Consider the following 15,777-nt stretch of genomic DNA (forward strand, 5'->3'; position numbering starts at 1 on the left):
GTAACTTAACGTACATAGTAAACAGTGTTGGGTCACATTGTTTATTTAAATTAGGAGGGATTATTATAAATAATCAGCCCCCTCCGCTGCTCTGAAGTCCGTAACTTGCAGAGTCTTGCTGTCCCGCCAGACACAGAATCACAACTGATCTTGTCTTAACCGAAATGAACACTTTAATAATTCGATTCATCTCAGAACTTCTTCCCAAGGATTGAGACTCACACATTGAGTCTTTTCTGTGTTTAGTCGCAGCCCGAAGCTGGCTCAGACCTCTTGACACCCCTGCAGGGTGCCTGTATGCCCAACATTTAATTGTAGATCCAAAATCAGGTTCATTCCATAACGTCATACCTTGTCAGAAAATATCCAATTTAAAATCTGACATTGAACAAACATAAGCATGAAAACATAAAATATTTTAAAATCTAAGATCAAGAAAGAAAGAAAGTAAAATTAGTTAGGAAACTTCATTAAAACTCAGTTTGTTAAAAGAAATTAAAAGTTCAGTGCTATCAGCTTTGCAGTGGAATCAAATAGCCTTAAATGTAAGCTTGGCAAGTTAGCTTCTTGATTTAATGACAGAAGGCTAAAAATTAAAAGTGAATTACTTCAAACTTTCACTTTCCTGTTTGTCTAACAGGATAACTTGGGCTAATATTAGCATTTTAAAATTGCATAATATGACTAGTTAGAAACAGTTTCTAATATTTATAATTGCTGTTTTATGTACAACTGTTAACAAGATGTGTATTGTGGGGGTGTTCAATCAGTTTAGCTTCAAAGACAGAGTTAGCTGGTTTACTCTCCTCCAGGGTAATTATAGCTAAAAGCAAGCAGCATTGGTTACTTAGCGTTGACTCTGCTAGCAAGAGTTGCTACACTTTCACATATAGCTTTAAATGCACTGAAAAAAATAACTCTTAAGATTAACTTAAAAAAAATCCTCATAACAATTCGCACTCACAATTTTTAAGTACATTTTACTGCTGCAATATCAAGTAAAACTGACCTCCCTTTATCAAATAAAATCTACTTAATACTTATTGTAACATTTGTGAAGACATTGAGTAAGCATTACTTAATTATTCTGATGTTATCATTTTTATATACTTATTAATATTATGTAAATATTAGTTATCTGTAATATTTACAGCCATGAAATAATTTATTAGATTGTATAATTTTATTCTGTTTGGTCATTGTAATTACTGAGTTCTATTAAGTTATAAGACCTAAATTAATTATGTAAATATTACCCATTGTTTTAGTTAAATATTACCAAATCATAGTAATAATCACACAAATAAAATACAGTTCAATTATTTATTTGACATTTGTCAAAAAACAAACACCAATTAAGAAAAACAGCCATGTAGAGTATTGCTTCATACTGTCAATATCTTATTTCCTATGTTGTGCCTGAACACTTTTTTTAAAGGTGACATATCATGCAAAATTGACATTTTAATAGTTCTCTACCTGAAATATGTGTCCCTGGCATGTCTACAAACCCCCCGAGAATGAAAAAAATCCATTCTGCCCCGTTTTGATTTCTCCACCTTTCTGTAAATGTGTCTAAAACGAGCCGTTTCAGACTTCCGTGTTTTTGTTACGTCACAACAATATCCGGTCTGACACGGAGTCAGAGCTCGGAGCTTGTTCAGACCATAGACTGTATAAAATAATACTGAATCCCCCCTCCGTTTTTCATTACCTGCACACATGTGTGCTAACAAGGAGCTTAGGAGGGAGGCATGCTAGTTGTAGGCTGTCTTAATAAACACAAAGGTCGGTTTTACTCCCCACGTCTGCAGATTTGAAGATCTAGTGGATGATTTTTATTTATCATGGATAAGTGCTAGCGCTAGTTAGCATAGCCACATAGCTACATGTTCGTAGCTGTGTACCAAGACACACGTCTACATACTGACAAATAAAACAACAAGAAACACTAAATCTATGACCAATCCTTCAGAAAGGTCCTGCTACAGGCGCCTCTCCGTCAGGATCAGATTCTGGGTCAGATTCAGAGGGTTGAAGTAACGCGATCTCTGGGCAGCCGTGTATATTCAGCCAACATGTAAACATTAGATCAACGTGCTGGACAGCCGAGGCACATCCACTTCCTCAGGGGGCGTGGTCAGAGGGAAAACAGAGTTTTCTGAGGAGGACTGAAGAAGAGGGCTTTTCAGGCATGCCAAAATCTGATTTCAAAGTGTTTTTTTGAGCATAAACTTTAAAGACATGTTTTGGGGACCTCGTAGCCCAATACATATTGATGAAAAAAGCGTGATATGTCACCTTTAATTAATTGTATAAGCTTAGCAGAAATATCTGAAAGACACACCCTATTTTGAATCTTGAATTTTGATATGTTGATGACTATTAATATAGTTTTTGTTATTTTTCGTCGGTCATAGAATGGATTGGAATGATAACTAAGATAAGCCTGAAATGTTAAACATTTGTGTTGTTGTTTTAATAGTATTATGTTAACTGGCGTCCTAGAAAAACGTTACAGTATTGAACATAAAAGTGATTTAAACTTGAAATGGTAGCTCCCTGGATAATGTTAGCCACGGTTATGCCAACATAATTTGTAACAGTTATTAGCAACTGCCTAACAGTGCTTCATATCATGCAATGTCTTCGTTTTCCTTCTTTCTTCTGAAATATTTCTTCTTTTGCCTCTATCGTTACTTTGCCAGTCCTCAGTGGTTATTTGGCTCTATTTACTGTGGTTAGATTCAACAAAAAACTATGAAGTTTGTCTTCTCTGCAGCCCTGTTTCAATCAAACACAAGTAAAACTTTAAAATGGCATGGTGGTTCTGTGGTTTGCACTGTAGCTTTAAAGCAAGAACATCCTGTGTTCATCTACTGGACCTGATCCTTTTATTTTGGAATTTGAATGTTTTTTCTTTATTTTCCTTTCCATGGCAGAGACATGCCAAATCAAGCAGTTTAGAGACAAAACTGTTTTTGCAGCTATAGGAACACAGAGATGTGCATGTCTATTTCTGTTAACCCTGAGGCTAGACAGTGTTTTTATAAAATATGCTAACACGTCCAAATGCCCATGACACTGCACAGAAATAAACAAACAACAGAGATGTAGCTTATTACAAGTCTAGTCTTGAGCTTATGTAATTCTAAGTGCGCTTGCCTTCAATTGAAAACACGAGAGATCAATCTTTCTCTTGAGATTTAAGATTTCAATAAGAAAGAAAGTACTCTGCATATGATCCACTCTTGAATAATGTTTGCTTTTCTCTTATTCAGTGTATCATTAAGTCAGTCTGCTCAAAGACCCAATACTTTAAGTTGTCTGACCATCAGGTCAAAATCGAAAGACAACACATTACTTATCATTCAACGAAACATTGGCTGATAATCTTTAATAAAATGACAGATCTTGACTTGACTGTACACTCAAAGAAATGATTTGTTGGGTGAACGTAATAAAGTTATGAAAAGAATTTCCACCTAATTAAAATGCTTTCATTTAGTGAGACACAATTTTGTTGATCCAACTAGGCGTAAATATGTTGAGTGAACATAGTTATGGGGAGCTGACTTCAGGCGGAAGGCAGACAACTATTCACGCACACACACACACCTACCGTCAATTTAGAGAGACCAATTAACCTCGTGAGCATGTTTTTGGACTGTGGGAGGAAGCCGGAGTACCCGGAGAGAACCCAAAGGAGAACATGCAAACTCCACACAGAAAGGCCCCTGACTCGAACCCAGAACCTTCTAACTTTGAGGCAACAACGCTATCCACTGCACCACTGTGCAGCCTGTATGTCCAATCATCAGAAATGATTTGAACTGTGAGACAAACCTTTTTATCACGTGAAAATAAACTCTCAAATAGTAATTATTGAGAAAATAAGACATTTTTGACATATCAAGAATGTTTACATTTCGCAGTTTAAACGTGCCGACTTAGTCTACCCCCAGTTGGTGTCAAGTTTGGAAAAAGACCAAAAAACAGACTGGGTTTGTTGGAATAGAACTCTATTCCCCAGAGAAGGCAAACAATGTCAAACAGAAAATATGGATCTTGACTTGGCAGCCTTTAAAATAAGTGCTTACTGGTTAATACATTTCTCCACCATAGATATTGCACGTTACTGCCACTTCTGCTCTGGAGAGATATTGCAGATGGGATTCCTACCTAAACCTTTAGGTTGTGTGGACATAAAGCAATCTTGTAGTTTTAAGGATTTTGAATGTCGTGTTAAAACTACATGAATTAAAAATGTTTAACCACTAAACATGAAATAATATAACAGAAAATGCATGTTGTACTTATAAAACAGACAACCATGTTGCTTTTTTTGAGTGTGCAGCCATTATATTATCACTCACTGTCGAGGTCTAGTTATAAGCCATTTGGTCTGCTGCTTATTTCCTTTCATTTTAAGGTCTTTTGAAAGCATTGACAGCAAGTATGCAATAAGAAACATAGTGTGCAACATTAAAGGCAACAAAACTGTAAAACAGACGTTAAATTTGGATCACCTGTGAGAAACACATACTTTCACAGATAGCGATGCATAAGACTGAGACAAATGAGTGTCTTTCCCACTAATCCTATCAGGACAGAGGAGTGTAGGAATGCATGAAAATGAAAAATCTTCCCCTAGGATAAAGCATCAGTACAATAGATTCTGTGGTTTCTTTCATATCAATGTTGACAGGAGATCATTAGGGTAAAACACTTAAAGGAATTTCACCAGATAGTGTTACAAGCATGGCTGTGGATAGACACACCACTCCCATGTGTTGATGGAAATGATGCTTTGAGATCAGGTTTACCTGCTGATGAGTTGGTGACAGGTCCGCCGCTCAACACCGCAAAGCCATCCAGGTTAATCCAATCAGGGTCTGAAAATAAAAGATACCTGGTTTCATTATGTTGATCGTAGAATCGAGGAAGCAGGAAGCTTAGAGGTCTTCTTCTTTTTTATTTATGGATAAGGGCAATTTTAAAATGTGTATGATCTGTTTCCTCATTCTTGATGAGAACAGAGGATATCTTTTTTCAATCTCTCCCTTTTTCTTTACTGTCAGTATAACTCTTTGTTGCTTTTACAGCAGCTGGCCAGACACATTAAAGCTGTGAGGTACAACAGCGTGGCGTTATTTATGATGAATGATGCTGCTCTGGAGCTGCAGAGAGAACAGCACATGCCCTGCAAGAAATATTTTGAGAGGGAGAGGGCATCTGTGAGACTCAGCTTCTCTGCCAAAGAGTTCAGGCAAACCGCACCGGGGCTGGCAAGACCACAAGAACACCACAACATATTCTGGGTAGCACACGCACACACAGACACAGACACAGACACAGTTGCATAACACACAAACATCAATGTGAGCATAAATGCTGACACACCATACAAGACAATGTATGACCTCAACACTTGGCACCACCCTATCCTCCACCACAATCACCACCAAACACACATGTTTGCGCGCACACATGCACACAACAAGTGACCACAACACAGGGGATTGGTTTATAGAAGCTGGGGCTGGGTTTGGATGTGGAAAAGACGGGCTTGGCTGCAGACTTTAAGCTGCTGATGAAGTATGGCTCTAAGAAGCCAAGGACAAAGGAAAATGGAATAATGACAAAAGCAGGCTAGACTGTATCAACACTGCAAACTCTATGTATATAGAAACATAAAGACTTGTCTAAAGTTTTACAAGGCGGGATAAGGAATAACCTAAGAAGCTGTAAGATCCTAAAATAATGTCCTCTAAAGCTTTAAATAACCACAGTCTGCTGAGCTGGGATGAACATTGCCGGTCCTGCACACTGATTCCCTCAATGCTCTTCCTTCCTTTCTTTCTGGCAAACTTACGACACAGCCTGTCCAATGATGAACTAATCGGCGACTGCTAAAAAACAATTATACACGCACCTCACCTCTTGGCGTCTCTGCTTCGAACACAGCTTTGCACATCCCCTCCTCGTTCTTGGCTCTTGCCTTGAGAAAGTGCAGAACTCCAAGATCTGAAAGCTCACGCCATATTTTAAGCCAAATCTCTTTTTCTTGCTCTCCATTGATTCATTTATCTTCCTCCGAGTTACTTATTTGTCTAGCAATGCTATGAGCGCTCCCAAGGCCCCTCAGACAAACTTATTAACTCCGACGTGATCTGTTTACGTCATTCAATCTCAAATATTCTCAACGACTCACAACCATTTGATCCTAACTGCTCCCAACCTCATCTGTCACTGATATTAACTTACTGTCTGTTCTCTCTGCCTTACCAACATCCTCCAGAAGATGCGAGCGACTGTCCCTCCCCACTTTAGGAAGACGGTGAGGCCTTGTCGGTTTACTGGAGCTGATCACGAAGCGGTCCACAGGTCGTCCATCCAGATGGATAGAAGGCTCCCAGCTCTCCTTGAGGCCCCTGTCCACAGATGTCTGTTTCCCATTGTTTGGCCGCAGGGGCTTCTCAGCTGCAAAACAAATGAAATCAAGATGAAACATGTTTGTGTGAAGTATTTTTTTACAGTCATATTTGCCTTGATTCATTATCTCTTCATCATCTGTTGCCCTCTAACATTACTGCAGTATGCAAGCCTACTGTAACACAACTCTGCTACAGTGCCATCACAAAGTTTGCTTCAGAATGTATTATACTTGGCCATTAGCATTGCTCTCTTTCTGATGAAGCATAAACTTGATTACATAAATAAACCAGTATTTGCTTGGATGCTAACAGCTCATGACAATAAGCAATCTTGAGTCTCCCTCTTGGCTGGATTTACTCAAAGCAAAACAAGAAAATAGTAACAACACTGTTTTGGATAGCAACTGCCTCTATGCTCTTCTTTCAGTTTGCCTACCACAATGTAGGTGTGGAGACACATTTATAGAAGAGGCCAACATCACACCCAGCTAATAAAGTAAAGCACAGAACATGACTTTAAGATCATTTGTAACACTGTGGAATTATCTTGCATGGAGGGAAAAAAGCTGCAAAAGGCCCCAGGGAGGAGTACATACATGGGAAATAATAAACAACCATTTGAGATGTTAAAGACTGCCGGCTTGATTCATCAAGCATAAATGGCTTCATGCCTGAGAGCTTACACTAACGCCAGGTCCCCAACTGACTCAACATGGGAAAGGGTGGCTTTATAAAAAAGTCTGACGCCCAGAAAGAACTGGTCTAATACCTGTTAACAAGCCTGAACTTTCCATAAAAATGATTCATAAAGTCCCCAGATTGTGTATTCTTAGCTGTTTTGAGCTGTCAGAGGAAGGGCAATATTAACTAACTTAAGGTTAGACTTCAACGACGTCATCCCTGTTTCACTTTATACAGTCACAAGTTTACTGCTTGATTAAGTGCTATGTTCCCTTAGTTGTGAAAATGTATGTAAAAGTTTCCTAACATCAACATTCAAGTGTACCTCTGTTTCTGTCGGCCTTATGAATGTAGGTCCAATATTTAGTCTCTTTCTAACTCTGTTTTTGGTTTCCTCCAACTACCATGGGAAACACTTGGCACTTAAGCTAAAATCACGCTGTCATATCTGTGTTTTCAAATAGCTTATACCAGGTCTGTTGGAGCTTTCTTAGCTTAAAACAACTGTTGGCAGCAGCATCAAATAAAGCTGACAAGAGTGGACAAAAGGTGGAAAGTTGTGAAGACTAAAACCAAAACAACAAACTAAAAGACACTAAGATGGTAAGAACAACTGAGGTAAACTGCAGACTGTGTTCACAATCAGAGATGGTGTAAGACGATAGCTGACATGACAGCACCCCAAAAGTGGAGTCAAATGATTTAGAGCACCCTCCGCTTACCGGCTCCAGTATAAGTCATAAAGCCTGCCTCCTCCATGTAGTCGGATTGGAATTCTGTCAAACTACATTCTTTTCAAACATGTTTATTTTTGTATTTTAGTTAGTTCTTGTTTTGCTGATATCTCGTCAAATATTAGGGATGCATTGATCCGATCCTGGTATCGGATATCGACTAGATAGGTCTCAAAAAGCTAGATCAGATATCAGTGACAAGGGGCCGATATATAGTGCCGATCCATATGGCAGATCTATTCATCTCAGTCCTATGCTTTTCTGTGATTTACAACAGCAATGTTACGTCATCAGCACCAGCCGGTCTGTGCATTTTTGCCTGGCAGAGCATGATGGAGACTCTACAGAGACTCTGCATGTCACGCTTCTTTTGCTAACAACGGCACCGGAAACTTGCAACACGTGCAGCGGTAATGTTTCGACGAATGGCAGTCGCGCTGAAAAATATAATAGAAGCCAAAAGGAGGAAGTTTACGTCGGCTGTAGCCTACTGCAAAGAAGCAAGAAACCCTCTATTAATGGATTCAAAGTGTGAAAAAACGGTTATTGGATTTAACTGTTCCAGATCCTTGAAATAATTAAATATTGAAATAATAGTATTTTTTATTTTCTCATTTGATGCCGTTTTTTATACAGAATATTTAATTCATCTTATCCATTGCTAAGGTTTACTTTTGAACTGTAATATCTGTTGGTTATGAAGATTAAACTGCTGGTACACATTTATAATCTCTTGAATAATGATACTGTCAATTTAAAAATGTTCATTTTAATGTGGTTTTCAAAGTTAGTAAGGAATAGAGATTGTTAAATCAATACCGGGTTGGATCGGCTCAGTATCGGTATCGGCAGATACCAAAGCCCACATATCAGTATTGGTATTGGGACCCAAAAAGTAGGATCGGTGCATCCTTATAAAATATCACTTTTTCTGAAAAGTTTATTTTAAATCACTTAGTTCATGCCATAGAAAGAGGTACGACATCATGATTTACAGCTCTGTTGTAAACGTTAAAATAACAGTCGTTGAACTTTTCATGACCATGAGTGCCTGCTTCAAACAGACTTAAGAAACTGTTACACTGTGATCTGTACCAACCTGATGGATTGTTGTTGTTTAATCTGTAAGCTAAATATGTGTTTGGTTAGGGCAAAGGACAAGACGTCAAAACTGCATCTCTACTGTGCAGACTGTGGCTACAAATGATCTTGCCAGTGTAAGATGTCAGTACCTGTTGCAGTGGTTATATTTGGCATCACTTTTGCTCAGCAAGAGGAGGTGGAGGCGTATGTCAATCTTTGTTTACAGTGGTCATAACTCATTCAAAAATTGTTAACATAGAGATATTAACTGTGGCAGTTTAAAATGTCAAGATCCAACTGCGCGTGAGCTTTGGCTGAGCAGAAAGGATATGCAGTGCTTCAAAAAAGTAGTGCAAGTTTTATTATCTTCCAGTGCCGTCATATATATTGTCAGTATTGCCTGTCCATGTCATAAACAGCTGGTCCTTATGACTGCCTGCGCTCCCCAAAGGTTTACAGCAGCACTTTCAGTTTAGCGTGGTCACAAAATCACTTCATTACTTTAAAGTCTTGTCTGTAGGACAGGTGTGCACCCAGCTGGATCTGCACACACTTTTTTCACATTTAGAAATAATTGCATCTCAGGCATTGTATGCTGCAGTTTGCAGATGCTCATGGCTCTTGGGAGGGCTGTCGTGTTGATTCTCAGCTTTTAAGTATGTGCTGAAAGACAGTTCTGTTGCTGTTTCTAGAGACTAAGGAGACTTAGGAGCACATCATGCCCCAGTGTGAAAGAAGTGTGAAGTGTTCCTCCAAACTCAGCAAAATAACAAAACACAGTGTCTCCTCATTATTTCCTCATTAATAAGGGGTTGCAAGGGAGTCAGTTTTATCAGCTGCTCATGACAGACTCCACTGACACAGTCTGGACACACTTCAATCACTTCCACGCGGCCTCCATTAAGGCTATGAAATACGTAGGAAAGGATCTGTTCCTTTTGTCCAGACATCATACTGGGATTTGGACCCCTTTGGAAATTTATGATCCAAGGGCAAACCAGATATTTTTGATTAAATCAAGACTCCCTCTAAGAGCACAGCAGATGCATGACTGCAATCCCAGAATAAACAGTTTGAGACACAACTGAGTAACTGTAACATCATAATCCTACGGAGAGCAACTCTTTTCAGGGCGTTGCCAGGCGAAACCTGAGCAATTATGTAACTTTATCTATGCTTAATTTGTGAATGTGGAATGGAAAGACAGACAGACAGGTTATAATTGAGTTAGACAGTGGAAAGTATAAGTATGCGAAGAATGAAGGTATGACCTGAGGGTCATTGTGCTTTTATTGATACGAATATTCGTGTGAATACGTGAATGAGTGTTTTAAAGTGTTTGTGGTGGATACAAAGCAACAAATGGACATTTACACGTATATGTGCATGTGCATGTGCAGTTTGGTACAACAATTACATGTATGTAAGAGCTTTCAGGTCAGAGGACTCCTGTAAAACTGCTCTAGAAAATACATGCCCTCGTGTACCTGTGATGTGCTCCACTTTTACTAGAGCACCTTCTCACCTGACAACAAAGATCTGACCTGCCTCTAACCCCAAATGAGCATTAAACCCTTAATAATGGTCCTCCCACAGACTCTGAGGATTGTGCATTTAAAAGATGGAATGTGAAAAAGGGTCAAAAGAGGAGAAGAGGCTTATCAAAGATGAGGTGATGCTAAGGCACTCACATACATCTGTGGGTATTTAGCTAATTGAACAATTTGCTCTATTGGAAATAAAACAAGCTAGCAAACAAAAACTGAACTACCTTTTGGGGTCATTTAGGTCTGGCACTCCGGGCAAGTGACGTAAAAGTTTCCACATACTAATCTTAAGTGTTCTTGTTGTATCATTTGAGCCAAACAAGCATTTGCCCTGGATGAATGAAACCTCAGATATATATGTATGGTGTTTCCTCACCAGGCCCTCTCTGTTTGCTTCTATATAAGAAATAAGTGGATTACATGAGAATTTTCTTACAGGCGATATTAATTTACTCATCACATAGAAGAGTGGGTCGGTATCTTCAAAGTTGGCCCCAGTCCTATTTTCAAATACGACATTTTCACAGCTGACATAAATAACTCACATCATGGTTAATTTCATACCTTGCTGGCAACATCCAGTTTTAGTATCTACCATTGAGACACAATGATGCCAGGTGCATTAACTCCCTCAGAAACTCTCAGTGGAGTCAAATTGTGGATATTTTGCCAAACACGAGAAAGATCAGTTTGATTTAACCTAATGCGGTAACAGAAGCCAGAAAACTGAGGAGGTATTTTTGATGGCTACCTGACCTTTGATGAGCAGGTTAAGACAGTTTTGCAGTCCTGCTTGTAGTGCAACAGACTGTTAGATAGAGGAGGAACAAATTCAGTCTCAAAGGTCAGATTCAGCTGTATTTCTGATTTGCAATTTGGATCAAATTCATCAAACCATGTAAACAAATTATAGGACTGGGTTACCCAAATTACTGAATAAACAATTATCACTTCTCTCTTTTCAGTCATGCTGATAGTTTTTGTTTCTTTTGCCCAAATATCTCTATCTGAGATATCTGTTAACAGCCAAATAAAATCAGATTGAAACAAATCTAATTTGTTACACTTACAGCAAAGAAAATATCCAGCAGCTAAGTTCTCTTTTCCAAAATCATTGATATTCACAGACCTTACTGGTAACAGATTTTTATTGACAATACTTGCTACAAAAGCTATTGTCAGATGGACTCTATCAGAGCATGGTCTGTGGATCATCACTTTACACAGATAAGTTGCTTTATGTTTTAAACCCCACAAATAAATTCCACTGTATGAATTTGGAGGAAAAAAAACGTTGTTTATGATTAGGTCGACATAACTTCAAAGTAAGAGTGCACTTGGAGGATAATGCTTTTTTCATGTTTAGTTACAAGAATATGAGTCTTTTCTTAGAATTAAAGCTCCTGTAAAGAACTTTGGGGTTGTATTAATTTTGGCACCCCCTTGTGGACAAAGTGGGCCCTTAGGTGCATTTCGACCAAGAGTTCTTTTAGCCCCCAGAACTACTTTACCTTGAACTAAAAGGTTCCTGTGCCCCCATTGTTGTCTGTGTTTCAACAGCGGGCTTAAGTCCCAGGTAGATTTTGCAAATCAGGCCAGTGACGTATTGAGGAACGAAATTATATTAAATAATTGTTTTGAAATCTTAATAAAAAACTAAACTAGTATGCATTCCCAGGAACTCCCTTTGTGTTTCAACAACTATGTAAACTCCACAAACACAGTTACATTCAAGTTAAAGTCCCAGGACCTTTGAAAAGTTCTACCCCCCCAAGCAGGGGGTTTTCATGGGGGAGATTATCTACCCCTTAGCTAAATCTAGACCCTGGTTTCTCTGGTCGAAACGCATGTAGTTCAGGGGTAAAGTCCCTTGTTCCGGGGTAAAGTTCCTGGGGTGGAAAAACGCCTCTTGTATGTCTCTGCTGATTCCTGTACATGCATTAGTATCAGATCGCATCCATCCTTTGTTTGACATTACTCAGTATATATACAAAGGCTGTTTTAGCAGCATGCTGTTAATCAGCTCGTATGACACCTTCTTAGTGGCAATGTTTACAGGCATAATAATAACAACATCAAAGCAGTGTACCTTGTGTGGTTATAGTCTTGTTTGCTCCAGCTGTGTGGTAGACCATAAAGAGGCTTCTGTATTTTTTTCAGTCTCTTCCATAAACAGAAAAAAAATGTCTCACAGGAGCTTTAAAGTTGTTTTTTTTATCACTGACCTAACATTTAAAGTAATAGTGTGTAATTTGGGAAACATATTAAGCAATGAGATTCTGTGTTTTTCCTCACCATTTAAACTTAAATGTTTGCGACTTGAAAACACTTAATAGAAGTTTTGAGTTGCTTCTTTAAACATATTTGTCTTAGTGAAGGGTCGGAGTAAAATCTTGCCTTGGGCCACAAAATTCTTGGTAGCACCTCTGTCAGTCTAACCTCTCACCTCCAGTAAACTCCCTGCACTAATGAACTCTGTCATAAAGCTGACTCTCCAGATTATTACCATGACTATTGACGGCTGTTACCCTTTGACTTCAGTCTGTCCCAGCGGCGTATCAGTCTTCAAATGGTCGGAGCAGAAGCATTTATTTCTGTCAACCCTCACATGGTTGAACAGCTAAAAATGCATTTTTATTCAAAGCGACTACCCAGATTGTCTTTTTGTTTGTTTGGCAGGGCTGCATACTTAGATACAAGATGTTACGTGCAGTGGTGTCCACAACGTAAAGCTAGCCAGTAAAAATTACTTTCTCAAAATGCATTCTGCACTTCACTAATGGTGTTCACAAGCCGTCCTCTTGAGCCAAGAGACTTCCTGAAAGGTTCAAATATCCCCTGGCAGATGAAGATTGACATCTTGAACTGTTGGTTTATGCTACATCTTCCTGCAACCCTCTTAGTATGCTAACATCCACTGTGCTGTCACAGGTGTTCATGGCCCAGGTGGTTCTTGTTTAAACAACTGGAACGGCGCCTAGATATGACATCATGACATGAGACATGCCATCGCTGTCAGATTTGACTGGCCGCCAAGTTGCAGGTGTTCAGGGTCAAGCTAGGTCTGGTGATCAAACATTGTGGAAAATATTAGTTTTTTATGGCACCTTTGAGTATCTGTTTTATTTTTCCACTGCAAAAAAAGTGATAAATTTCTTGGTTCTGAATGTTTTGTTGGAGATCAGTCATGGAGTCCTCCTGCAGAGCTCTATCGTGTTAAGAGAAGAGATGTAAATCCACTGGCCTGCAAGGTCATGGGTCCCTCTCTCCCTTCACTCTCCATCCTAATTACTCTCTACACTTGACACTTTCCAGGAGACGAAAGACTGTAGCTGCATGAAAGAGGCTGAGATTCTTTACTATCCAAATATTCCATGTTTTTACTCTTCTATTTGCTCCCTCCTACCTGTCCGGATATTCCCACAGGCCCAATTTCATCCCCTGTTCTGACAAATTTGGGACTGACAAGCTGATGACATTTGAGTGGAGAAAGTCGATGAGTAACACCCTCCTCTCTCTTAACAACTTCTGTCAGGATGCCCGAGAGGAAAGCACTTAGCTCCAAAACTGCTCAGTGGAGCAGCAGCAGTGAAATGTCGTTGTGTTAAATATCTTCCAGGTGTTTGTGTATGTAGGTGAGTGAATAAGGAGCAGGGTGTTTGCAGAAAAGAGTGACAAGATTGCTCTAAAAATACTTCCTAAAGAGATGGAAAAGGAAAGGACTCTGAGGAAAAGACCACAACAAAAAGCAGCTGGCTGTATTCTGAAAGAGCAATGATGTCATGCACTAAGTGCTAACAGTTGAGAAGGAGGCATATAGACACTTACAGATCAAGTGACAATTTAAGTGGGGTGAGTAATCTGAAGGAAAGGAGTTTGGTTATATGGCCCTCCAAAACTCCCCAAGCTTTATAGCACTTTTAATATTTGGATAGTTTTACTGTCCTGATGTGGGCTCCTTTCCTTGAAGTCAGATTTTACAAATAGTCCTGAAGAAACTTTAAAATCTGTGTTCTGGGGTTTGCACAGTGCAGTGGAAACAGAGTACGACTTTCTTGCGTGTAAAAGCATTTTGATTCTCTTTAAATGGTTTTACTTTCAGAGGAGTATTTCATCTATCCCTGTCCAATAGCTGATGATTGAGAAGACTCTGAAATTAAATCTGTCCAAAGAAAGTGACTGAAAGAAAACTTAAACTCACAAGCACTACTTCTTTTCCCAAATGAAACTAAGCTTTCCAGGCAGGTCATTTATCACCAAAGTCAGCCAGAGAAGTCACAAATATGGAATAACGAGGCTCCAAAAAAAAAGCACCACACTGTTTTCTCTAGTATTCTGATCTAGCCTGCAGTTTGTCATCATCTTTTAATTACTGATCACAGCCTGTGCAGGTTGCGCCTGCTGTAAGGACTTGTTCCATGACTGCGACTCAGAGACCATGGCATCATACTTTCCCCCCATATATTATCAAAGGCTGAAAAAACTGTGAAGGGTCTGTATTTTCTGTGATTTCTCACCTTAACCCCTCCACAGCTGCAGATGATAAATCAAAGGAGAAACTCTAAATTAAGTTTGTAATGCATTAGAAATAACAATTTATTTCTCATTAAATGAAAAGTGCAAACTGCAGCAACTGGAGATTTGGAAAAGTGAATGCTTGCGTGCAACAGGCAAATACACAATCACGTGTTTCCCTTGCAGAATCAAACGATTCTGAAAAAAGGAGCACTATAATAATGCATTTGAAATGCACACATACAACAAGTGTCCCAACACTCTAACTTCATGCTATCCATTCAACTACAACAGGAGAAATGAAAAAGTTACACAGCCAAACGCCAACCTGCTCGAAAAGAAGTAAACAAATCTTTTACCTGTCCATCCGCATCCTGGTGCGCAAAACGTGACGAAAAGCGCCAAGAGCGTCCTGCTTGCGGCTAGAGCCATAGTGACTGTGGTGCGTTTACTGCTGCTGTGGAGCGACGCGGCAGCTGGATGCAGACAGAGGGCAGGGACGCACCAGCCCTCTCCGTCCCTGCCTCCCTCTCCCCCCTCCTCTCTCTTCCGACTGGGACAGCCGCTGTCCAGCGTGAACTCACTGCTTCTCTGTGTCAGCAAAAACACGTTCAAAGCTGATAGCAAGGCAGCAACAACTTCAAAACCTGAACAACACAATAACGAGCATTTTAAAGAGGTGGCTTACTCAAATGCTTCGAATTTTTCAAAACTGACATAAACATTTCAGACTATAAAACGGAGTGCCAAAGCGTCAGTATATGCAGCGACGACTGGTCA

General features: G+C 39.4%; 1 protein-coding gene across 1 annotated transcript in view; it reads right to left on the reverse strand.

The window, feature by feature from the left end:
* Nucleotides 1-15,777, reverse strand: part of fndc1 (fibronectin type III domain containing 1) — a 53,905-nt gene extending 38,128 nt beyond the window's left edge. The window contains exons 1-3 of the mRNA XM_034699476.1: nucleotides 15,357-15,777; nucleotides 6,289-6,483; nucleotides 4,827-4,895 (exon numbers count right to left, since the gene is read on the reverse strand). Of these exons, the coding sequence (XP_034555367.1) occupies nucleotides 4,827-4,895; nucleotides 6,289-6,483; nucleotides 15,357-15,429 (337 nt within the window). The 5' untranslated portion in view covers nucleotides 15,430-15,777. The remainder of the gene's footprint in view (nucleotides 1-4,826; nucleotides 4,896-6,288; nucleotides 6,484-15,356) is intronic.

The sequence above is a fragment of the Notolabrus celidotus genome, chromosome 13, assembly GCF_009762535.1.
Source record: "Notolabrus celidotus isolate fNotCel1 chromosome 13, fNotCel1.pri, whole genome shotgun sequence".
Classification (NCBI taxonomy): domain Eukaryota; kingdom Metazoa; phylum Chordata; class Actinopteri; order Labriformes; family Labridae; genus Notolabrus; species Notolabrus celidotus.